The sequence below is a fragment of the Heloderma suspectum genome, chromosome 5, assembly GCF_057233095.1.
Source record: "Heloderma suspectum isolate Gila_16-S chromosome 5, 16-S_ref, whole genome shotgun sequence".
NCBI lineage: Eukaryota > Metazoa > Chordata > Lepidosauria > Squamata > Helodermatidae > Heloderma > Heloderma suspectum.
Genome location: NC_139462.1, coordinates 188,275,467 through 188,299,835, shown reverse-complemented (window position 1 = coordinate 188,299,835; position 24,369 = coordinate 188,275,467). Strand labels below are relative to the sequence as shown.

The 24,369-nt window shown below is 39.0% G+C and overlaps 1 protein-coding gene across 37 annotated transcripts in view; it reads left to right on the top strand.

Annotated features, from left to right (window-relative positions):
* PHF14 (PHD finger protein 14) overlaps window positions 1–24,369 on the top strand; it is a 185,388-nt gene that overhangs the window by 67,157 nt on the left and 93,862 nt on the right. For 33 of the 37 annotated variants that reach the window (XR_014792374.1, XR_014792373.1, XR_014792372.1 and 30 more), the window contains 2 exons: window positions 16,502–16,552; window positions 16,682–16,803. Coding sequence is in view for 22 of the 37 variants with exons in the window: in XM_084858687.1 (XP_084714813.1) it covers window positions 16,502–16,552; window positions 16,682–16,803 (173 nt within the window). In the remaining 15 variants the exon portion in view is untranslated. Of the gene's footprint in view, window positions 1–16,501; window positions 16,553–16,681; window positions 16,804–17,337; window positions 20,209–24,369 lie in introns of those variants that run through there. The other 4 variants (XM_084858689.1, XM_084858702.1, XM_084858703.1 and 1 more) reach the window with 3 other exon arrangements.

The window sequence follows — 24,369 nt, the reverse complement described above, 5'->3', positions numbered from 1 at the left end:
GGAAGTGCCAGTTGATCAAAGTGAGCTTCTGGAGATGCCACACTCTGTATTCCAGGGTCCCAGCAGCAGCCCAAACAATGCAGAGTAGGGGGGTGGGGGTCACCTACAAAATCAGCAGTGTGGGGGGGAACTGGGGGCAGGGTTGCTAGGGCACTCAGCAGGCCACAGGAGAGACCTCTAAGAGCCACATACAGGCAACAGGTTGCCCGTATGTGCTATACTCCCATTTAAATAAAAGCTGCTTAAGAGAGTCTTTACTAACTTTTATCCCATAGATTTCAGTGCCAGTAAAGCATGAATAATTTAGTCTGGATCTAATACATTATCTTTTATGTTGCAATTTTATTTTAAGTTTTATGTAGAAGTAATTATAGTCTTACCAACTGTGATATTTCATTGTTAGACTAGTAGGGGTAGGGAAAAAGAATTTTTCTCAGCGTGTTTCTCCCCCAAATGGAAATAAAATTCTAAAATTTAGATTGGTCCCAATGTCAATAAGCTACTCAAGAACTGTTACCTGTTACCTGTCAAGTCTGCTACCTGTTCCTTCCTGATCCTTTTTGACTGATGTATTTTTGCTCTTTAGTGATATTGTTGAGTTTTCAACAATATCACTAAATATCACTATTTTAACTGATAATTTAAATTTAAAATTAAAGCTTTTCTTGTTCACTTTTATTTAGCTTAATTTTAAAACAGTCCCTTCTCAAAGGCAAGTGTAACAAATATTGAACCTAAATAAATTATGGTTTACAAGATATGATACAAATTAAAAGCATTAGAAGAGAATGTGGCTTGCATCTGTTGCAGTCACTTTAATTTGGCTTGCATACATGTTACAGGACCTTTTAATGCCTTTAAAAGCAGCATTGTATGAAGAACATATAAATGCCTAGAGCACTGAGGAACATACAAATGCTTAGGAGACAGCTAATCACATATCCTTTAATACAGTCATAGTTTATGGAGAATTTGTCCTTGCTATAAAAATGAAAGGTGGATACCATTTATTGAGCCAGTTGATAAGATTATACAAACTTTCTTTCAGAGCTTTTTAAACTTGTGATAAAGACTAGTTCTGAACCAGATCAGAACAATGAAAGAGCACACTAATTCTGTTTTATTGATTTATTATTTATTGATTTTCCTTCCATCAATGTAAAACATTTCTAGGGCAGCTTACAAGAACTCACTTAAAACAACAATAAAATCAACAGATAAAACGTAAATGCAACAGTGAATAAACAGCAGAATAAAAGCAGAAGTTAAAACAATCCTACCACAGATTTTTAAAATGTAAGAATTAAAAGTGAATTTTATTCATTTTATTCATATGGTGAATTTGTGGAGGGGGCTATATGAGTTTCCCAATCATGTGGTTATACCAGAAAAGGTTCCAACGCTAAAATTTTTGAGAAATTGTTTAGAGAAGAAAATTATTTGTTAAATGATCCTGAGAAGCCAACTCCCAGAAAGTGGAGTGTTATTCCTGACCTGGTGGGCAGTGTTCTCTGGGTATTCGCATGTCTTGGTGTGGGAATCAAAGACTTAATCATTTGACAGAAGATAAAGGTCTAGATGCAGATGTAATCATACTTAGAGTATACCCAGTGAAATCAGTGGGACTTAAGTTAGTCATAATTAACCATTGATTTCAAGGGGTTTAAGTATGACTGAGTCTGAATCCAATGCACACTGTGTGAATTGATCTGCAGATAAAATTGTTGTCAAGATCTGTGGCTTCATTACGTGGCTTTGTTTCTTTGCTGTCTGATCAGATTATTTCTGTAATGCGTGTTGGAATGGACCTAATATATTAATGAGAATTGTTGATGAGTACTTAAGCTAAAATTCAGAATTGATTAGATTTCAAATGATCAAGATACATGCTAAATCTCTGTTTTCTTGTGAACTCACGGATCCAATGTCTGTTAAAACAAGTGGTAAATCCTATACATTACACAATATTAGTTTCTTTTTCTTTCATACTTAGACATATGGAATTATTCCTCTATACTCCATTATTCACCTCTTTTATGAAATACTACTTTTGAGTCATTTAAATCCTTAAGTACTAACCTGCTTATGTCAGATGAACCTGGCATATACTTAGAGGTATTGATTTTCCACACATTATTTATTATGTGTTTTATTTCATTTAAAGTATATTTAAAATAAAGGGCGGGGAATGTAAGAGCAACAACAATGTTAATCCTATATTATTTACTACAAATCCTGGAACGGTATACTCATAGATTGCGAAGACAATGAGAAAAGAAGTTTTAAAAATCTGTTTACAAGTTTGTGTGTATAAAAATCTATATTCAGATGGAGATTGCAGTAGAAAATTTAAATAAGTGGGATAAGGAAAAAATTAGTAAATAACATTTAAACTTGCTTTCAAAGCTGTATATCTTGATTTTTAAAAATGCAGCTCATATCTATTATACAAAATAGTACAACAGAAAGTTTCAAATACTAACTTTTTAGTCAGTTGCCTATCTCCCCTCTTCCTACAGCTAATTTGCCCTTTCTCCCTGAACTCCTGAGAACACTTCCCACAGCCTGCCACTTCTCCGCATTCTTGCCTGCTCATAGTTCCTCATGTCCCTAGGCCTTATGAGTTTTTTCTTCACTAAATTGTCCTTTCACTTCCATCAAGGATGCTGAGCTATTTGGCAACACTTCGTTGATGATAGCTTCCTCTTAAAAAGTGTACAAAGATAAATGTGTCCAAATATTAACTGCTGTGATATCACAGCAGCTTTCCGTATGGGAAAATGGTGGGGGTTTCTGATGTATCTGTATATAAACTTGGAGCTCTGAATGCCTATAACCATACATCCACATTTCTTTTGGCTTGCATTCCTCTCACCTTCCACGTTAAAATGACTCATTTAGGAGCTCAACCTTAGTTCTAACAGGGAAACAGCATCAATCTTTAGTTAGATGTCACAAGATCTAATACTGTAGTGTAGATACTATCTTTAGGATGTCATCCCAAGGGCAAGGGTCAATGAAAACCCCTCCACAGATGGTCTAAAAATTTCCTGATGCAAGTCTGAATTAATTACATCTGGTTTTAATTAAAAAGAGATATAAAAGTACCAGGTGCTGAAACTTTGGCCTTAGAGCTAAAAGCTAAATAATGGGGGGGAAATCAGGTTGATGAGCTTTAGCAGAAAACGTGATTTCAGTTTGAGTATTGCCAGTAATGTAAAGTAGAAGAAAATAGCTGCAGTTGGTATATGTATGTGCTACAGAGAAAATGTAACAATGTTTGACAAGTATATTTAATACAAATGTATAAGCGGGGGATTCGTTGTGTTCTGGCTGACTGTCCTGTTAAAACCTTAGTTTGCAGGAGTAAGGAGTTTTCTTAGGCAGATAACGTGATAGCTCCTAGGCATCCTCTACCAACAAGAGAAAATTCCATTTCCTCCATGGTTTAATGGAGTCCATGAGGCAGCAAGGATGACAACTTGAGTGAAGGCGACTGAAACGTGGTGAATTTGATCTCGCAGGACTCATGTGAAGGCCTATTCCATAGTAGTGACAGCAGCAAACAATCTGTCATTGTATATGCATTATCTCACCCAGCTGAGTTTTGCCCTATAGCTAAAGAGTTTTTTACATTCTTGCCTTTTTGGAAGGGTTAGAACTTTCAGTAGCTTGATGTGACAGTTTTATAGACAAAACTCTTGCACCTGCTCTTACCTTGACACCACCATTTTTTCAGAGTCAATGGCAGAGGCATCTGGGTCCTAGATAGTCAGATTTTATTGAATGAGTTTCACTTAGTGACATCCAAGGATCTGGGGGGATATTTGCTTCTGTTCATGTTACAATATTCTGCTGAATTCCGTCTTGGTTAGTATTGAAGAGATAAAGAAACTGTGGGCCTCTCTGATGTATATAATCAATGTTTCCTTGGGGGAGAGTACTTAAGCAGCTCTTGATACCCCTGGACCCATTTTACTGTGGCTTCTAGATGAGGTTCAGAACTGATAATGTCTTGGCCAAAGTGGTTGATGAGCTTTACCAGGGAAGAGACTGGGCATATGTCCATGTTTATTCTTCTGGACCTACCAGTAGCTTTCATGGTACCCTTTTAGATCTACTGCATGAGTTTGGATTAGAGGGCACTGCTTGGCGGGTAATTCGACTTCTACTTCAGAAGGTGATGCTGGGAGGCCATTATTCTTCCTTGTGGGAACTCTCATGGGTGATTCCACAGCAATCAATTATTTTTCTTAACTTTTTTAACATCTGTGAAACTATCGGGAGAGATAGTTTAGTTTTGGAGTGGGATGTATAACAAAATAATAATACAATATTATATTGCAAATGCTAGAAATTAAATAATGTAAATCTATTATAATAAAAGAGTTTTTCTGTCTGTCAGTGCCATGGTGCCAGGACCATGAAACCTGGAACTTTACATGCATATTAAGGGGACCCTAGGGATGTTCACCTCAGAATAATTTCACTTTTAAAACATTAATTAATTTTAATTAATGTTAATGTTTCTGTTTGTTTGAAACCTGCAGAATCAGCTTCAGACCCTAGGTGGCAGATGTCCCTAACCAACACATAGCTTTGCAATCGATACAGTTTGTAGCCAGGGGAGTTGTCTGACAGGGGAATAGAGTGGACAGACTTCTCCCACAGGGGGTTATATACCTCATGCTTAGGGGAGCCAGTGGGTGTGGCTTCACTTACATAGGGTGAGCACAATGTGTCCAACTGACAGCTGTGTAACTTTGAAGGCTTTGCTGTATCAAATTAACAGTTTTATTACTGTATGCTGCCTTGGGAGGGCTCCTGCCCTGAAAGGTGGCCAAGATTTTTTAAAAAATAAATCTAATCCAGCATTACTTCAAACTGAGCATTATAAAACTCCCAATAAATGTAAGGTTGAGCAATATTCTTAGCATTCTAAAATATTATAAATATGCTCTAATTTTCTATCTACTAAATTTCTACCTCACCTCCATTCAAGTACTAAAGTAGTAAACAAGGAATAATTTGATGAAATACAACCAATAAAATACAACATTTAAAAAATCAAAATTCCACCATCAGATTTAAAACAGCATCATTAAAATCAGGTTACAGCTTAGGTGTCCATCCTTGAAGACCAATTTAAATAAAAATGTTGGTCTGTATATTTTTGTTTATTTATTTATTACATTTCTATATCACCCAATAGCCGAAGCTCTTTTTCAGCCTGCAGTAATGCTTCCTGCAGGCTGAAAAACTGACAGGATTCCTTGGCAGAGTGAATTCCATACCTCTGGAATAACAGTAAAGAGAGCCCCACTATTCTCCCAGGGGATCCTAACAGCTTCTGTCTTGGAAATGGCTAGGCACTGGAACTGCCCGAAGCAAATTGACAAGTTTTCTTTACATATATTAGGTTTAACAGCTGGTCTTTCGTTGATTTTAGACTTGACCGGCCATTAAAAAAAATTACACAATTTTAGCAGTAACAGGCAGTTCTATGGAGCTTATCTATGTTAGGAAATGTCAGTTAAATCTGGCCAACATTCAGTTGTCAATAACGAATGACTCTCCCAAAAGAGAGAAAAGAAGTCTCTCTAATTGGCAGAAGCATTGCCAATTTGACAGATATAGAGGGTTGCATTTTTGTGTGTTTGCTAATAGGACCATTAACTTGCAATCAGACCCTACGCACTTGCATTGTGTAGTTTTTGTGGATTCTCCTTGATGTCCTAAAATAAACTACACCTCAGTGTGAAATGTTATGAAAAATGGCAACAACAACAAAAATTGAAGCATTTTGTTCTGCAGAGCAACTATCTTTCACAATAGCCTAAGGAAATACACAGGCATTATCTCACAGTTTATCTCATAGGAAGGAACATAGGAAGCTGCCTCAGCACAGGTGAGACTAGTTGTCCATTTAGCCCAGAATGGTCTGCTCTGATTGGCAGTGGCTCTCCAGCAGAAGTCTTTACCATCACCCGCTACCTGAGCCTTTTAACTGGAAGAGCCAGGGATTGAACCCAGGACCTTCTGCATCCAAGCATGTGCTCTACCACTGGGCTATTAAGACAGAGAATATCTTTTTAAAAATTTCATTCTGTCCCATTATTTAGAGCAAGAGTGGGTAGCACAGAGGCCACATGCAGCCCCCCCCGCCCCCCCCATTTTTTTAAGTGGTAGTAATAATAGTAGTAGAAGTTGTTTTAAAAATGGCATCTCTGCACAGCACCAAAACAGTCAAAACTAGCTTGCAAGTTTTGGTGCTCTGTAGCCACAATAGGCGCCATTTTAAAAAACTGTTTTCTGGCACCTGTCGGCGGAGGGGTGGATTTGGCCCCAGAACCTGAGGTTCCTGACCCCTGCTTTGCTGCTGTCAAAATAAATGTTGTACTGCTGCCCTTAAAAAGCTAGGTGCTGCTGCTGTCTAGGATGACACCAAGACCATGTATGACAGCTCCTCCTCCCTGGAGTCCAGGGAAAGGGGTTAGTCAGTAGTATACACCTAACACTAACTGCTTTTGTAGCTTCTGGTAGAAAGGAGTCCAAAGCAGGCTTTGAGTTGAAGAAAAAGAGGGGTAGGGTGTCAGAACACTGCTATTCTTGGCAATTTGGAGAGATGGTACGAATGTTTAGATGCTTCCAGCCCAATCACTTGTTAAAATATATATTCTTTGTTCATAAAGGTTACACTGTTTAAAATCTCTCTCTCTTATCCTCTTGGACAGTCTCTTCATCAGCAAGGAGGCAGGCTGCTTCATGTTTCTCCTAAGAAATGTCCTGTGTATCCATTCAAAATTCGTCAGGCATAATTTTCTAAACTTCTGATCTGAAGCTCTTTCTTTCTATCTATCACACTTACATTCCAGTATTTTGTATGCCTTTCATGGTATAATCCAGACTTCCCCAACCTGATTCCCTCCAGGTGTGTTGGACTGAAAATACCATTGGTAATGGTGGCTGGCATGATGGAAGTTGCAGGCCAACACATCTGCAGGGCACCAGGTCGGGAAGTCTGGTATAGCCCCTCCCTTTTTTAACCTGCCATCTTTGCGGACCCAAAAACAGAGTTATACATCTTCATTACTCTCCCATTCTCAACATGACTCAACTGGGATACCTATAAATAAGCAACCTGCTAGCCTTTCATGATCACTGCTTACGAATCTGATCACAATGGCTGTCAGTGCCTTTTCTCTGTCTGCTGTATGTTCCTATTGTCGCATTTCTCCCATTTTTCGAGCTGAACTGGATGTCCAATGCACTCAGGGAACAGAAGCGCAAGCGAGTTGCCCTTCCTTTCCCCACGCTTGAGTTGAACGTCCAAAACTGAGCCAAGTAATACCCCTTTGAAAGGAGATACATGTATGCATTTGAGTGTGGAGCCATTACGCCACACACAAAGGAAGGTGTGTTGAACTTAGCCTTGGACATTTGGAGGAAAAATAGTAGAGGAAACACAATTGGTTGTGCTCCCCCCCCCGACACACACACCTTGTTTCAAACATCTGAAGCCACTCTGAGTGTATACTCCTTGGGATGTCAATCATCTAGGTTGAATTTGCTATTTGGGTCCTATTTAGGTTGGCTCTTGGGTGGCGGTGGCAGCAGTGTCCAAGGCGAATATGAAATATGTATTTTTCTTTCTCCCCTTCATGGATCACTGCCTTGTTGTGGCGAAAGGGCTTGCGTAACTCAGTGAAGCCATAAGCAGGGCCACCCAAGACGGACAGGTCATGGTGGAGAGTTCTGACAAAATGTGGTCCACTGGAGAAGGAAATGGCAACCCACTCCAGGATTCTTGCCAAGAAAACCCCATGAAAGGGTCACAAGGCTAAAAGAGATGACACCGGAAGATGAGCCCCTCAGGTCGGAAGGTGTCCAATATACTACTGGGGAAGAGCAGAGGGAATTTCCATGTAGCGCCAGAAAGAGTGAAGCAGCTGGGCCAAAGCCGAAAGGACGCTTAGCTGTGGATGTGTCTGGTGGTGAAAAGAAAATCCGATGCTGTAAAGAACAATATTGTTTAGGAACCTGGAAAGTAAGATCAATGAATCAAGGTAAGCTGGAGGTGGTCAAACATGAGATGGCAAGATTGAACATCGACATCTTGGGAATCAGCGAACTCAAATGGATAAGCATGGGCGAATTTAATTCAGGTGACCATTATATCTACTATTGTGGGCAAGAATCCCTTAGAAGAAATGGAGTAGCACTCATAGTCAACAAAAGGGTGGGAAAAGCAGTACTGGGGTACAATCTCAAAAACGATAGAATGAGCTCAGTACGAATCATGGGCAAACCATTCAACATCACAGTAATTCAAGTCTATGCCCCAACCACTGAGGCCGAAGAAGCTGAGGTTGATCGGTTCTATGAAGACCTACAACACCTTCTAGAACTAACACCAAGAAAAGATGTCCTCTTCATCATAGGGGATTGGAATGCTAAAGCAGGAAGTCAAGAAATCACCGGGATAACAGGCAAGCATGGCGTTGGTGTACAAAATGAAGCAGGACAAAGGCTAATATAGTTTTGCCAAGAGAACATGCTGATCAGAGCAAACACTCTTTTCCAACAGCACAAGAGGCGACTCTACACATGGACACCACCAGATGGTCAATATCGAAATCAGATTGATTATGTCCTTTGCAGCCAAAGATGGAGAAGCTCTATACAGTCAGTCAAAACAAGACCTGGAGCTGACTGTGGCTCAGATCATGAGCTTCTTATTGCAAAATTTTGGCTTAAATTGAAGAACATAGGGAAAACCACTAAACCATTCAGGTATGACCTAAATCATATCCCATATGCATATGCAGTGGAGGTGAGGAATAGATTTAATGGATTAGACCTGATAGACAGAGTGCCTGAGGAACTATGGACGGAGGTCCGTAACATTGTTCAGGAGGCAGCAACTCAATCCATCCCAAAGAAAAAGAAATGCAAGAAAGCCAAGTGGCTGTCTGATGAGGCTTTACAAGTAGCTGAGGAAGGAAGGGAAGCAAAAAGCAAGGGAGAAAGGGGAAGATATACCCAACTGAATGCAGAGTTCCAGAGAATAGCAAGGAGAGACAAGAAGGCCTTCTTAAATGAACAGTGCAAAGAAATTGAAGAAAACAATAGGATGGGAAAGACTAGAGATCTCTTCAAGAAAATCGTAGATCTCAAGGGAACGTTTTGTGCAAAGACGGGCATGATAAAGGACAAAGAAGGCAGGGACCTAACAGAAGCAGATGAGATTAAGAAGAGGTGGCAAGAATACACAGAAGAACTAGACAGGAAAGATCTGAATGTCCCTGATAGCCATGATAGTGCGGTCACTGAACTTGAGCCGGACATCCTAGAGAGTGAAGTCAAGTGAGCCTTAGGAAGCATTACTAACAAAGCTAGCGGAGATGACAGTATTCCAGCTGAGCTATTTAAGATCCTAAAAGATGATGCTGTTAAAGTGCTGCACTCAATATGCCAACAAATTTGAAACACTCAACAATGGCCACAAGACTGGAAAAGGTCAGTTTACGTTCCAGTTCCAAAGAAGGGCAATGCCAAAGAGTGTTCAAACTACCGTACAGTTGCACTCATTTCACATGCCAGCAAGGTTATGCTCAAATTCCTACAAGCTAGGCTTCAGCAGTATATGAACAGAGAACTACCAGAAGTACAAGCTGGGTTTCGAAGAGGCAGAGGAACTAGAGATCAAATCGCCAACATTCGCTGCATCATGGAGAAAGCAAGAGAATTCCAAAAAAACATATATTTCTGCTTCATTGACTAAACTAATGCCTTTGATTGTGTGGATCACAACAAACTGTGGCAAATTCTTAAAGAGATGGGAGTACCAGACCACCTTACCTGTCTCCTGAGAAACCTGTATGAGGGTCAAGAAGCAACAGTAAGAACCGGACATGGAACAACCGATTGGTTCAAAATTGGGAAAGGAGTATGACAAGGCTGTATATTGTTGCCCTGCTTATTTAATTTATATGCAGAGTACATAATGAGAAACGCCGGGTTGGATGAATCACAGGTCGGGATTAAGATTGCCAGGAGAATTATCAACAACCTTCGATATGCAGACGATACCACCCTAATGGCAGAAAGCGAAGAGGATCTCAAGAGCCTCTTGTTGAGGGTGAAAGTGGAGAGTGCAAAAGCTGGTTTGAAACTCAACATTAAAAAACCGAAGATCATGGCATCTGGCCCCATCACTTTGTGGCATATGGAAAGGGAAGAAATGGAAGCAGTGACAGATTTTATTTTCTTGGGCTCCAAGATCACCGCAGACGGTGACTGTAGCCATGAAATTAAAAGGCGCTTGCTCCTTGGGAGGAAAGCTATGGCCAACCTAGACAGCATAGTAAGAAGCAGAGACATCACCTTGCCGACAAACGTCCATCTAATCAAAGCTATGGTTTTCCGAGTAGCGACGTATGGCTGTGAGAGCTGGACTATAAGGAAGGCTGAGCGCCGAAGAATCGATGCTTTCGAACTGTGGTGCTGGAGAAGACTCTTACGAGTCCCCTGGACTGCAAGGAGGTCAAATCAGTCCATCCTAAAGGAAATCAACCCTGAGTGCTCATTGGAAGGACAGATACTGAAGCTGAAGCTCAAATATTTTGGCCACCTAATGAGAAGAGAAAAGTCACTGGAAAAGACCCTGATGCTGGGAAAGATTGAAGGCAAAAGGAGAAGGGGGCGGCAGAGGATGCGATGGCTAGATAGCATCACCGATGCAATGAATATGGACTTGAGCACACTCTGGGAGAAAGCGGAGGACAGGAAGGCCTGGCATGCTATGGTCCATGGGGTCATGAAGAGTCGGACTGAACAACAGCAACAATACTTTTTCTTTCTAATGTGATCAAAGTTAGCCAATCTTTTTTAAAAAAATACTTTTTTATTTATTTTGTCTTTATAAATGAAATAAACAATACCAACAACCTGATCAATACCTACAGTTTCCCAACAATGCAATATTCTCATGAGGACACAAAAGTAATAAAAAGAAAGGGAAAGGAAAGAAAAGGAAAGGAAAAGAAAAGAAAAGCAATCTTCCTCTTTCCTTTCCCCTCTTCCCTCTCCTCTTTCAAAGGGTTAAATTTAAACTCCAATATCCACTGGCTTCAGATGCCATTCTATTTTAAAAACTATACCTATATCACTAGCAATATTACAATTTAATAATCAACCTTACCTTTCAATCTTATATCAAGAAAGCAGGCCTACAATTCATTCTCAGTTACCATATATTGCCCGTAAGTTAGAATATAATAGTAATAATAAAGCTTAATAATTCAACCAACCAAAAAACTTACTGAGTAATCTTATAATAATAATAATAATAATAGTAGTAGTAGTAGTAGTAGTGATTAAAAAAAGAAAAGATGAAATTATAATACTATATAATAATAAAGTTTGAAAGCAGCCTTACAACCATCAGTGATATATTTTATACTGAATATATAAATGAGTGTGTTCAATACACCCTCAGACAATATATTTAAATACAGCATATCATATCTATTTTGGAAAAAGAGAATTTAAAGAAAAATAAAAAAGAGGAAAAAAATGAAAGTAAACCAATATATGTATAATCAGATACCTTCTGGCCTAGCCTGAATCAGGTAGACTAAACATAAACAGTTAACAATGCTTATTTAAAAATTCCAGTTCATGGGGCTGGAACAGAAATCTCAAGCACTTTTATGTTCAGCCATGTCTCCACCATTTCATGGTTTAGGAACTTCTTCATCTGACCTTCAGAAACAATGCAAAATGTAGCAGGATATTTTAAATAATATTGTATGTTCATTTGTTTTGCCATATTCTTCGCCTTGATGAATTGCTTTCTTTTATTCGCCACCTCTTTGATGTAATCTGGAAACAACATAACTTTATCTTGTTTCCAAAAAAAGACTTCCACCCTCTCTTGCCAAACGCAGGATGTAATTCTTTGTGGCGACTCTTGCAAATTGAACTATAATCGTATGGTCAGTCCCTTTAGCATTTGGCACATGAAATGCCTGCTCAATATCAAGTAAATAATCAGATGGCACAGGGAGTATCTCATGAAAAGGCTTGTCCACAAAGGTAGGCAAATTTACATCAGTAGGCAGATTTTTAATCCCAATAATACGTACATTGGATCTGCGCGTGAAGGCCTCCAGTTGAGAAATTCTGGCAGAGATATTTTTTAAAAGAGCTTGTGTCGTAATTTCATTCGTTGTGAGCCTATGGTAGCTCATTAACTTTCGTCTCTATTTTTTGCCAGGAAGCGTTAATTAAATCCAAGCTCCTTGCAGGGCGGTGATGGAATTTTGGATTAAATCCAACCTCTTGGCTTGCTCTGCAAATTGCAAAGATAAAGTTTTTATCAAAGTAAATAATTCCCCTATATCTTCTGTTCTCAGAGCTTTTGACAAAGGTGGTATGGGAGGAGTGGGCGGCGATACAACCCCTTTTCTACTCTTCGGTGTAGCCATGTTTCTCTTCAAACAAATCTTGCAGGTCCTCAAATATTCTCAAATATTGTTGATATTCTTAAACTATCCCTCAGGTGTTGTTGATATTTCTTAATCCATATATTACAATGGAACACGTCAGCCCTGTTTTCTCCTATTAAATAGGAGTTTCAGCACAGCTTTTTGCAGTGGTTAAGCTCTGGGAAGATAATCCTGGAATCCAGCCCCCCCACTGCCTCGTGGGGAGTACTTTTCTCCAAGATGTTATCCAGAATGCTGTCTTGCCCCTCCCTTTTAATTCCAGGGGGGAGATGAAAAGGTTTTTCAACCTTTTAAAAAGCTGTCCGAGATAGCATCCCGCAGAGACTCTGCGGGATGCTGCGAGGGCGACATTGGTTCCAACCGGAAGTCCAGCCTTTACACTAATCTTAAGGATTTTTTTTGGGTGCTTTAAAAAAATGTGAGTAATGATTGTGATCTTTATTGTAAAAATTCTGTATCATATTTCTCTAATTCTGCCAGAGATTCAAAATTAAAGTTCATCTAAATGTGTGTAACTGCCTTTGCAGCCTTCATTGAGACTCTACTGCCTCAGATAGGAGATTACTTGTTTGAATGTTCGCCCATGTTAATCAGTCTCCCTGCCAGTGATGTGGGATGGGAAACATTTGAGATCAAATACTTCTCAAGTATTGGGACAAAAAAAAAAAAATGATTGGGCATTTTTTTACCTTTGTTGTTTACTAAATACAAATAAACTAGGATGCTAAATTAGATCTCTTTAGGGCAAGGGTGGGCAACTTGTGGCCCTTCAAATGTTTTGGCCTAAATTTCCCATCAGCTCTAGACAGTTTGGCCAATGGTGGGGAATGACGAGAATTGTAAGCTGAAATATCTGGAGGGCCACAAGTTGTTCCTTCCTGCTCTAGAGCATCAGAACATTTGCTGATGCAAACTGAAAATGTAACTATGCAAATGACCCTATGCAAGTTCATTTAAATTTTCTGGATACTCCAATTCAAAATTTTCCAGAAAACCCACATCACTGCTCCCTGTACATTCAAAACTAATGCATTAGGAACAGACTTTGAAATTATGAGAGAGTTTTAGTGGGGGAGATAGATTTCAGCGGCCACATTTGTACATCACAATAAGCCAGAATTCTCCTCCTGCAAGCGAGAGCAGCTAAACAAACAGTTTGTGGTTTGTTTATTGTGTTGTGCAAGCCAGAAACTTTCCCAGTTTGCACATCACAATAAGCCATCCGTGGATGAAATGTTTGTGATTTAGTCAGTCACTCCTGCTTGCAATGGGAGAAATCGAGCAACATGCACCACCATGCTGGCCCATTCACAATAAGCCAAAATTCTTCATAAGCAATCATAAATTATTTGAAATATACATTGGACTGCACTTATTATTTTTACCTAATATTAATTTTAGAGCTCCCCTGATTACTATGCCAGTGGTTTAAAACTTTTTTAACAACTTATTTTACAGCAATCAGGCTCTCAAGCTCTCTGTTACAGGGTATGATGACAACCAGCAAAGAAATAGGTTCTAGAAAGAACTAATGGAAAGGAATAACTCAGATTTCTAGTGGAGAAAAATGCTTAAGAGTCAACTGCTAAATTTTGGAAGTGATTGATAAAGCCTGGAGTATCATAAATGCCCCTGTTGTATTTTGTTTTGTATCCAAAAATGGTTAGTATAATACAAGATAGTAGAGCAGATGGGCTACTGACCAGATTTAACCAGGCTTGTTATGGTGTTGTGAGGTAGATTTATTGTTACATAAATGGTGCGATTAATATTGCCTTGTAAAAAAAATAGTTCATTTATTTCAATCTGGACTTCTGGATGTGACTTGTTTGCTTGATCTCCAAACTAAAAGGATGTTGTTGTGGTTCACTGAGCCCTTTCATGCTTTTTTTGTTGATTTCCTTTCCTTGACATTGTGAGTGTAAACTAAATTAAATTATGTTGCACCACCAATTGGCAGTAGTGAAATAGTTGCCACTTCTGGTGTGATAACCATTCCATCTGCTATATGCTAGTGGCCAATGAAAGCAGATGGTGTTGCACTTTGCTGAAATATGTTGCAGATTTCCTTTTTTTATAAATGGAGTACTTGAATCTACAGTTTGTTTTTCATGCTTGCTTGTTACATAGTTAAAAAAAAGTTTTAGTATTTCCATATGTCTGAATGGTGATATATTGTAGTTTCTGGACAGTCTGCCAACAGCTTTTGGCACCAATCTTTTCATGCATTTCAGTCCACATTAATCTAAAACTGTATAATTTCACACAAGGGTTTGACTTAATTGCCCTAGTTAACACTGAATAATTTAAATTCCCCAAGTTCTGAAGCACTTCTTGCACTTTGAAGGGTGCAACCAACAGCATGAATGTGCCCGTTCTGCATTCCAGTGTTAATTGATTTGTATATAAGGAATATATTTAATAAAATTATAAAAATTAACAATGCAATTACAACAAATATTTTGGAAATCTTTTTATGAGACTAGGTCCCATCCAACAACTTTGTTTGGCACCATTTGATATTGGCACAAACCAAATACCGTTTTTAAAATTTACATATTTGTAAAATGTTTCTACTATGTGTGAAGATGTAAACAGTAAGCATCCACCACATTTGTAATATTTATTGAATATAAATGCTTTTCTCTTCTTATAAGCCAAACAGATGAAATCCACCCACTATCAAATCCGTAGAATCTTAGATTTGTCAGTAGCTCTTTAGTTCATACTATTTAGATTTAGAGAGGTATAAATGGTATATAAACTTCATCTTCATGTTGTTTTTCTTATCCTATTGAGGGAAAACTACCAAACAAATGAAATATTGTATAGCAGCATGAACATCTTGATTGGAATATATATATATGTGTATATATGTGTGTGTGTGTGTGTGTGTGTGTGTGTGTGTGTATGTGTATTGCCATCAGCTGGCCGCCTTAGGTGGTTATACATCTTTTATATAAGCATACCCAAGCCAGAGTGGTGTGATCATGGATTGTTAACTTTTCTTATACGAAAATACATGATGCCTCTCTGTTTATGTACATCAGTTGCTTTTGCCAAATTCTCTAGGGACAGTATTTTAGTGCATTAACAGGTAGATATTGTTTAAAGTGTAAATAGTTAGAAAATACTTGCTATAGGACCTATTTGGAATAAAAGTTGAGATTTTGCATTAGCCGGCGGGGATGGTGGGGTGGACATGGTGGTGTTTGGTGGCTGGGGTGGACATGGTATTGCCCAGTCTCAGTTATATTAAAGACTTGGATTTCTCCACTGATTTCTATGGGCAAGTCTCACGTCCATCCTTCAGGTCATTAAAAAAAAAAAGTGCTTCTCAGAGTGGATGAGGAAATGACCTATCCAGACAATGCAGGTGGTTCTTTTTGCCCATTTTATATCTGTTTGTCTCTTCTTCTGTTCTGTTTTGCTTGTTCCTCTCAGAGAATGAAAGAGAAGGAGATAAATGGAGCAAAGGACAGCAGGGGAAGAAACAGATGTAACTGCCCAAATCCACTCTCCTCCTAACCCTGTCAGTGCTCCCTGTCTTCTTTCTCAGCTAGTCTCTCCTGCTTTTTGATCAGCAGCATTTTAAAATCTCCTGGACTGCTGTCACCACACCCTCTTCTTCACATGCCTCTGCCTTCTAGCTAGCCAGCCAGATGATTCAGTTGCCCTCTAACCCTGCTTTTCTTTTCCAACTGACTCCATGTGCCATGGCCACTGAGCATGCTCAGTCTACATTGGGCTGTTTTTGTCCCCCCACCCCTTCTAAAGTTTTTTTTTGTAATTCTGCAAATCTTGGGGTTTCCACAAGCCTGCTGATTTCTTGTTGTGTGAGAGTGGTGCTGTTTCAGCTACATAAGGATCGACACTCACCCCTGAACTTTGCAGATATAGAGAATAATAAGCAGGCCTTACAGGCTTGGAGTTTTGATTAATTCTGTTCAGCTTCAGTGGTGTTAATTTTAAAATATATTTACTTTTAGAGAACTAGAGGACGAAAACGAAGCTATCTTCCTGAAGAAGAAAAACCTGAGGTTGGAATATTGTGATTTTATTTATTTTAAGTTAAATTGGTCAAGATGTTGACATTCAGATGAATAATGCTGCTAAAACTAAAAGACTTGGTTTCCCCTTTTGCCTTTTCTGTTTTCCCCTATCTATAGGAACGTATTCCGAGAGAAAGAAGACAAAGGCAGTCTGTAGTACAAAAGAAGCCCAAGTCTGAGGATTTAAGAACTGAATGTGCCACATGTAAGGGAACTGGAGACAATGAAAATCTAGTCAGGTAGGTTTAATGCTGTGACCTTTTCCAGAGGGGATTAAAGTTCCATCTTCATCACTTTCTCATCATGGCTATAATGAATGAACTCTTAAAACAGAATGCTTTTTAAAAAAATCAGATTTAGGGGGAAGCATTACTTCGGAAACAGTAATTTGATCTCCTTATTGACTTGCCACATACATTTACCCTGTGGTTTTAGATGCAACTAAACAGAATAATGTTTTTCTAAAATAAGAGAATTAATTCTCTGTCGTCAGGGTGAGTTGCCAGAGTTGTATAACATTTCACAAAGATAAACAAGCCAGCCATTTCAACAGCATAGTACAATATTAGCTACTGATCTACCTGAGCAAGTTATGTGTGAAGTCAGCATTAACTCTCCTAAGACGCGCAGTGACCGCTGAAATCATTTGGGCATTATAAAGAAAAGTTTAATCGCAATGCAGTCTAAGGAATGATTATCTGTTTTCTCCTCTGAAGAACAGCAGGAATAATCTGACCTGTTAAGATGGTAAAAAGTATACTTTTTTGATTCAGAATTCAAACCAAGAAGGTGTGGTCATCAGATGTAGCTGTTAACTACTAAAACCCAGATAAGTGATTTGTCCTTGGCTTTATAACTGATCCTTTGTCTGACTTGTGAAAACAAAATCATTCAAGAAATCCTGACTTGGCTTTTGGTGTGAAAAAAAGTACACCAGATATACCAGTTTCTACTTCATTAATTATTACTATTGATCTTCTCTATAAGGAGATGCAAAAAGATTTATTAATTTTGTTAGGAACAATTATTGGTTTTTAAAAATTAAACTTATATGATGGTCAGGGTCTTGCTGTGGTGTTAAGTGGTATAGCACCATTTTTCTTTCCAGGAATTTACAGATGGCTTTTATAAACATAAATGCTGGTGCTTCCCTCTTCTTAAGGCTACCTTAAACAGTATTTGCCAATGTGAGATTTGTGAACAAATCTGAGATTATGACTGTATGTTCATCTAGAATATTAGGTTATGCTTCTGTACTGTGTAGTTTCATTTTCATTTGTGATTTTTGTCAATATAGCCACTAAAAATGGTTATATAAAAGGGTATCTCCCAGTGCACATTCAGGATAGTATCCAATGGTGTCATTCCACAAACTCAGATAGCACTAGCAGAGCTCCACTGAATCTTTCTGTTGTGTAAGCACGTGTGCATTATGTTTGCACTAGTTATTTGTACTAGTGTCATGACACCATTGGATACCGCTCTCACTGTTTAAGTATAGTAGGAGACTGGATTCAGCTTCAGTCATCTCATCTATATCCAAACAAAACCTAAAATTATGTCTGGCAGTTCTTATGATGTGGAGGGAAGGAAACATCTACCTCTGAAAATCAGCTGTTCCTGATTGTTCGGGTACACACAGCCTTGTGGTACTTCTAGATCCATCACTTGTCAACTGGAATATATGATGGCTGTCTCCTGAAAATACTGGTATTATGCACCAGGTCCACAGTGTGTATCTATAGTTCTTGAGTTGCAGTTTAAGTTGATAGTTGCAAAATTTGGACCATAATACAAGTGAGGCTGCTTTTGTCCTGCCGTGTTGCAATCTCAATAATCAACCCAAAGCATCTTTCAATTCTTAGATTCATATGCCAAGATTATACAAAGTGAACTCACTAGAAGGTATTACTGGTAACTTACTATTACTGATTTTTTTTTCTTCAAGAGATTTTCCAGACTTCACGTCTGAACATTTTCCATAACACATAGTTATTGATATTATTTATTTTAAATGTTTATATATCGTCTTTAAACAAAAAAAATTATCATAGTGTTTAATCTGGTATGTTTTCTCTGTGGTTTCATATGCAATCTTTGAAAAGGGCATTCTTTCTGATATTTCTGTAAAATTTTCTTAGTCACTAAAGTTGAAGTTCTCATCTGCACTGAGAATTTAACTTAGTAAAGAGTTGTATTTCAAATCTGTTCTATATGTATCCATTTTAGAGTTTATTCTGATCACATTTAAAATGTGCTGTTTCCCTTCTGTTATAAATTGGGTATCTTTCTCTCACAGATAGTATGGGATATGTGTTTAATTCAATCCTACTAAGACTTTATTAAGATCATCTTTAGGAATGAGTAGTAGATGGTCCAAGTATTTTGACCATCATTACTTAGATATAACCTTTATTGATTTTGATTATAAAAAAATAATGTGGAAGCTACTACTGCAGACGTCTGATACTTCTTTAAAAGAAGCTGAAAGGCACAGAGATACTTTAGACAATCCCAAGAGGTTGCACTCACTTCAGAGAATGTTAAGTTCAATTTCCTTGAAAGAGCAGACACCCCCATGCCATATAACCGCGTTCATAACATCTTGTAGTTTCAAAGTGATTTGTCATGTGGCATTGTAGGGGTGGATGGGTAGCTGTTTGAGAAACACAGATCCAGAGGCCACTTAGATGCTCAGAACTAGTGGGTTAATTCTTTGGATTAGTCTTACTGAATTTTGCATATGAATTTTGAAAATGAGCATTTCATACAAAATGTTGGTACCACTGTAGTGAATGCTGCTTTCTGATATTCTTTGCCGCTTTCTGACAGTATGGCTTTAGGCTATCTGTTCTAGGTCTGATTTCCCCATCTTCCTGAAAAGATGTGAATCTTGGAAATATGCATATTACATGTTTCTGTAGCCTCCAATCCACAGGATGTAGTGATGGCCACCAAATTGGATGGCTTTAAAAGGGGATTAGACAAATTCCTGGAGGGAAAAAATATCAGTGGCTACTAGGTCCTGATGGCTATGTGCTTCCTCCAGTACCAGAGGCAGTGAACCTATGTATACCAGTTGCTGGGAAATATGGGCAGGAGAGTGCTGTTGCGCTCATGTCCTGCCTGTGGGTTCCTGGTCGACAGCTGGTTGGCCACTGTGTGAACAGGATACTCGACTAGATGGGCCCTAGATGATCCAGCATGGCTCTTCCTATTTTCTTATGATGCCACAGAATTGCAGAGGATTTCACTGTGCTAAGAGGAAACTCAAAGAAATGAATAAAAAATAAGGAAAATGTATAGAGCAATGTCAAAACACCACAGAGTTGTTTTAAATGAACAGCCTTGCTTAAGGTAACATTTTTGTAAAGCAAGGATATTCATTTTTATAGCCTTATGAGCATTGCTGTGAATGTGTACATAACATCCAGGCAGTCCAAGGCCTTTTTTATTACTGCTGTCAACATTTATAGATGGATCCTTCTTTGGAGCATTCCATTATCATTGATAGCCATAGTCCTACAGCTTGTATCCTACGCCTTTTTGATAGGATAACTAATGTTTTGCTTCTTTGCCTGATTTATTTTATTTTGTTGTCAAGTATCAGTTTGTGAAAAAAAAAAAACACATGGAAGAAATGGTTTTCAACCACAGAAGGAAAACTCAGTTGTGAGTAGACATCTCTGTACATCAGGCCACTAGATTATATGAAGTGTCTCTTGTTCTTGGGAATGAACATTGCTGAATAATAAAAAAACTGGAGAACATGGGTGGGAGGGTGCTGTTGGGCTCATGTCCTGCTTTTGGGTTCCTGGTCGACAGCTGGTTGGCCACTGTGTGAACAGAATGCTGGACTACATGAACTCTTGGCCTGATCCAGCATGGCTCTTCTTATGTTCTTATATTAACAAAATAAAATAACATTAAGGGAATATTTGAGCATAGACATTTATGATTCAGGCTTCTGCTAGCCCTTGGGATGTGGTTGAGTGGGATTTGAACCATATTAGCATGTAGAATGCTTTTATTTGTTTGTCTCTTTTATTACTATGGATCTAATTATTGTTGTAAAATTAGTAAATTGCCATGGAGATTTATGAATTTGCTAGTGTTGGTTGTTAAAAGTTTGAATATCTACAAAGCCTCTTCAATTCTTTTATTAGAATTCTCCATGAGATTAGTAGCTTTTAAATTACAACTATAATACACATAAAGTAAGTCATCAGTTGAAAGAGTTATGTAGCACCTCAACAACTAACAAACTTTTTATGACATCAGCATATGTTGCATGAGTTTTTGTGATGGGATATAAATTCAGATACTACCTCAAAAGTAGGTACAATTCAGGCTGAAATAAAAGAGCTTAAGAAATAATGCTGAGGCAGATTTTGCTGTGGTATTCCATGGGGGTGTACCAGCCCTGGTATTACCAAAACACCTGTGCACAATTATAGTAAAAGAGGGGGGAAAGGGACATGCTGTGTGAATCCTTAGGTTATTTATTTAGATATAAATGCATTCATTTATTTCATTTCTATACCACCCAATAGCCAAAGCCCTCTGGGCAGTTCACAAAAATTACAAAACAAAAACATAATATAAAAAACGTTAACATATAAAATTTTAAAACAATTTAAAACAGCTAAAAACAGTTACCATAAGATACCAGGACCTGATAAAGCAACTGACATTAAAATCCCATCATTCATTCATTCATTCATTTATTACATTTCTATACCACCCAATAGTCGAAGCTCTCTGCCGTCAAATGCTTAACCTGGTGCGAAAAAGATGACAATGTTGGTGCCCCGTAGAACTCAGTGGGGAAATCGTTCCACAATCGGGACTACCACCAAGAAGGGCCTCTCCCTTGTTGCCATCCTCCAAGCTTCATTCAGAGGAGGACTTCAGATGACAATCATAGTGTACAATAGGTTCATACTGGGAGAGGCTCTCCATCAAGTATTGTGATCCTGAGTCATGTAAAGCTTTATAGGTCTAAACCAGCACCTTGAATCAGGCTCAGAAATGTACAGGCAGTCAGTGTAAGTGGACCAGAATTGGTGTTGTTCAAACTTCCTGGTCTCTTCTATCGATTTGACCACTGCGTTTTGCACAAGCTGCAGCTTCCGAACCATCTTCAAAGGCAGCCTCATGTAGAGTGCATTGCAGTAATCTAACCTGGAGGTTACTAGAGCACAGACGACTCAAGCCAGGTTATCCCAGTTCAGTTAGGTCCATAGCTCAGCCACCAGCCAACACTGGTAGAAGGCACTCTGTGCCAATGAGGCCACCTGAACCTCAAGTGGCAATGATGGCTCCAGGAGAAACTCCAAACTGTGAACCTCCTCCTTCAGGGGGAGTGTAACCCCATTCAGAACAGGTTGAAGACCTTCCATCCAGTCAGAAGAACTACCCACCAACAGTATCTCAGTCTTGTCTTGATTGAACTTCACTTTATTCACCCCCATCCAGTCCATTGTCACAGTAAGGCACTGATTTAGCACATCTGCAGTCTCACCTGATGAAGATGAAAAGGAGAAATAGAGCTGTGTGTCATCAGTATACTGATGGCAATACACTCCAAAACTCCTGATGACCCCACTAAGTGGTTTCATGTAGATGCTAAATTGCATGGAGGACAAAACTGCAGTATGCAGGTTCTGCGGTATGCAGAATCCCATACTAGATAATCCATGGTGCTGAGCAGTATCCTCCAAGCACCATTGTCCAAGTAGGAGCAAAATCACTGCAATGCAGTACCCACCTCCCCCCAAAACCTCAGACAATCATCACAGAAGGATACCATGGTCAATGGTATTGAAAGCCTCTGAGACATCAAGGAGAATCAACAGGGTCATGCTCCTCCTGTCTTTCTCCTGACATAGGTCATCATACAGAGCGACCAAGGCTGTTTCCATGCCAAAACACAGCCTGAACCCTGACTGAAATGGATCCAGATAATTGGTTTCATCCAAGAGCATCTGGAGCTGGTTGTCAACCATATGCTCAAGGATCTTGCCCAAAAAAGGAACATTTGCCACCGGCCTTAGGTTGTTAAATCTTCCAGGTACTTGGAGGATTTTTTCAGGAGTGGTCTCACCACCACCTCTTTCAGGCAGACCAGGACCACTCCCTCTGGCAAGGAGGCATTAATCAGCTCCCTGGCCTAGCCAGCTGTTTCCTCCCTGCCAATTTTTATAAGCCAAGCAGGAGAAGGATCCAGTATGCAAGTGGCTGCTCGAACCTGTCCAAGCACCTTGTCAATATCCTCAAGTTGTACCAATTGAAACTCAGCCAACAAAACTGGACAAGACTGTACTCTGGATACCTCACTTGATTAATCTGCTATGATACTGGATTCTTAAGTCCTGGCAAATTCAAGTGATTTTATCTCGAAGATGCCTTGCAAATATATCACAGCGGGCCTCTAATGGATCAACAGTATCTTTAAGGCCAGCATATAATAAGCCCCAGACAACCCTGAAAAGCTATGCTGGGCAACATATAAGGGACTCAATATAAACAGAAAGGTAATGTTTCACTTCCCCTGAATATACTTGAACATAGGCACATACCGGTGTTCAGTTGCATCTATCAGGAATTTTTCTCCATCTGCACTCATGTCGTCTCCTTTTTTATTTTATCGCTCTCAGCTCCAGGGTATAACATGGGGTATACCATTTCCATGGCCAGCTGAAAAAGCCAAGTCTAGAGTGTGCCCTGCTACAAGTTTTGGGCTGATGACATGTTGGGACACTAAAATGTAAATGAGGGAATCCTTATGCAAGATATATAGAAGAAACTTTAAGCGCTGAGAGTAGGATTTGAAAATCCGACATAGCAAACAATCATGGTGTGTTTGGACTAATGCTACCATAGTTGATAGTCTCATGCATTTGTGTTTGGTATCCTGTCATGAACTTACGAACATGGCATACTTTTCCTGTAGAGCTGGGAAAATACCAAGCAGTTTCTCTAGTTCCTGCTGACTTCCATATCTGCAGTGAAACCATGCTAAAGGAATATATAATGGAAGCAATGAGTTGTCATTGCAAGATTGTGTAGTAAGTGACTTTTACCACTGCACATAAACAGAGCAGTTATTCTAAATCATAGCATCGGTTTCAGTCAGATAACCACTAAAATCACTGCACTGTGGTCTGTTGAAAATGCCATCATCCTTCATCTGCCACATTAAGCCCGGGGAGAGCATGCAGCAGTAGTGCCTGCACTATTGTGGAGAGGGATGAGCCCTGAACCAAGTGAAAAGATGTTCTGGAAGAACAGTAACCTTTCCTATGATGTGTGCCTTTTCCATTACGTTTTTGACACAACATGCTGCCAAATGATTTAATGGTGACATTTTGTTTTGCTGACTTTCCTTTTTTCTCATTAAAAAGAAACAAAAGTTGGGTTAGGAAAGGAATGTGTGGCCAGGCATATTGAATTCTGCTACAGGAATCCTACATTGTAAAATTATTAACTGTAAGTTTTCCTGCAGCCCCACCGGTAATGGGTTTGTTTGTTTTTTATCTTTTCTAGTATTTTTAAAACACATACCTATCTCCTGTGATGGTATGAAACCCCTTAGTTGTTGAAGGTTAATATATATTGCCTTTTTTTTCCTTTTCTTGAAATTGCACACAAAGTAGCTCGATAGACCGGAAGCGTTTTTTTAGAATTAGCAGTCACAGCCACAGTGCCCATTTTCTGATGCATATTATTAGAAACTGTTGTGGAAGAGTGCATCATAGCAGCACACATAGTATCCTCAAAGGCCACTGCACACCACAAGGAAG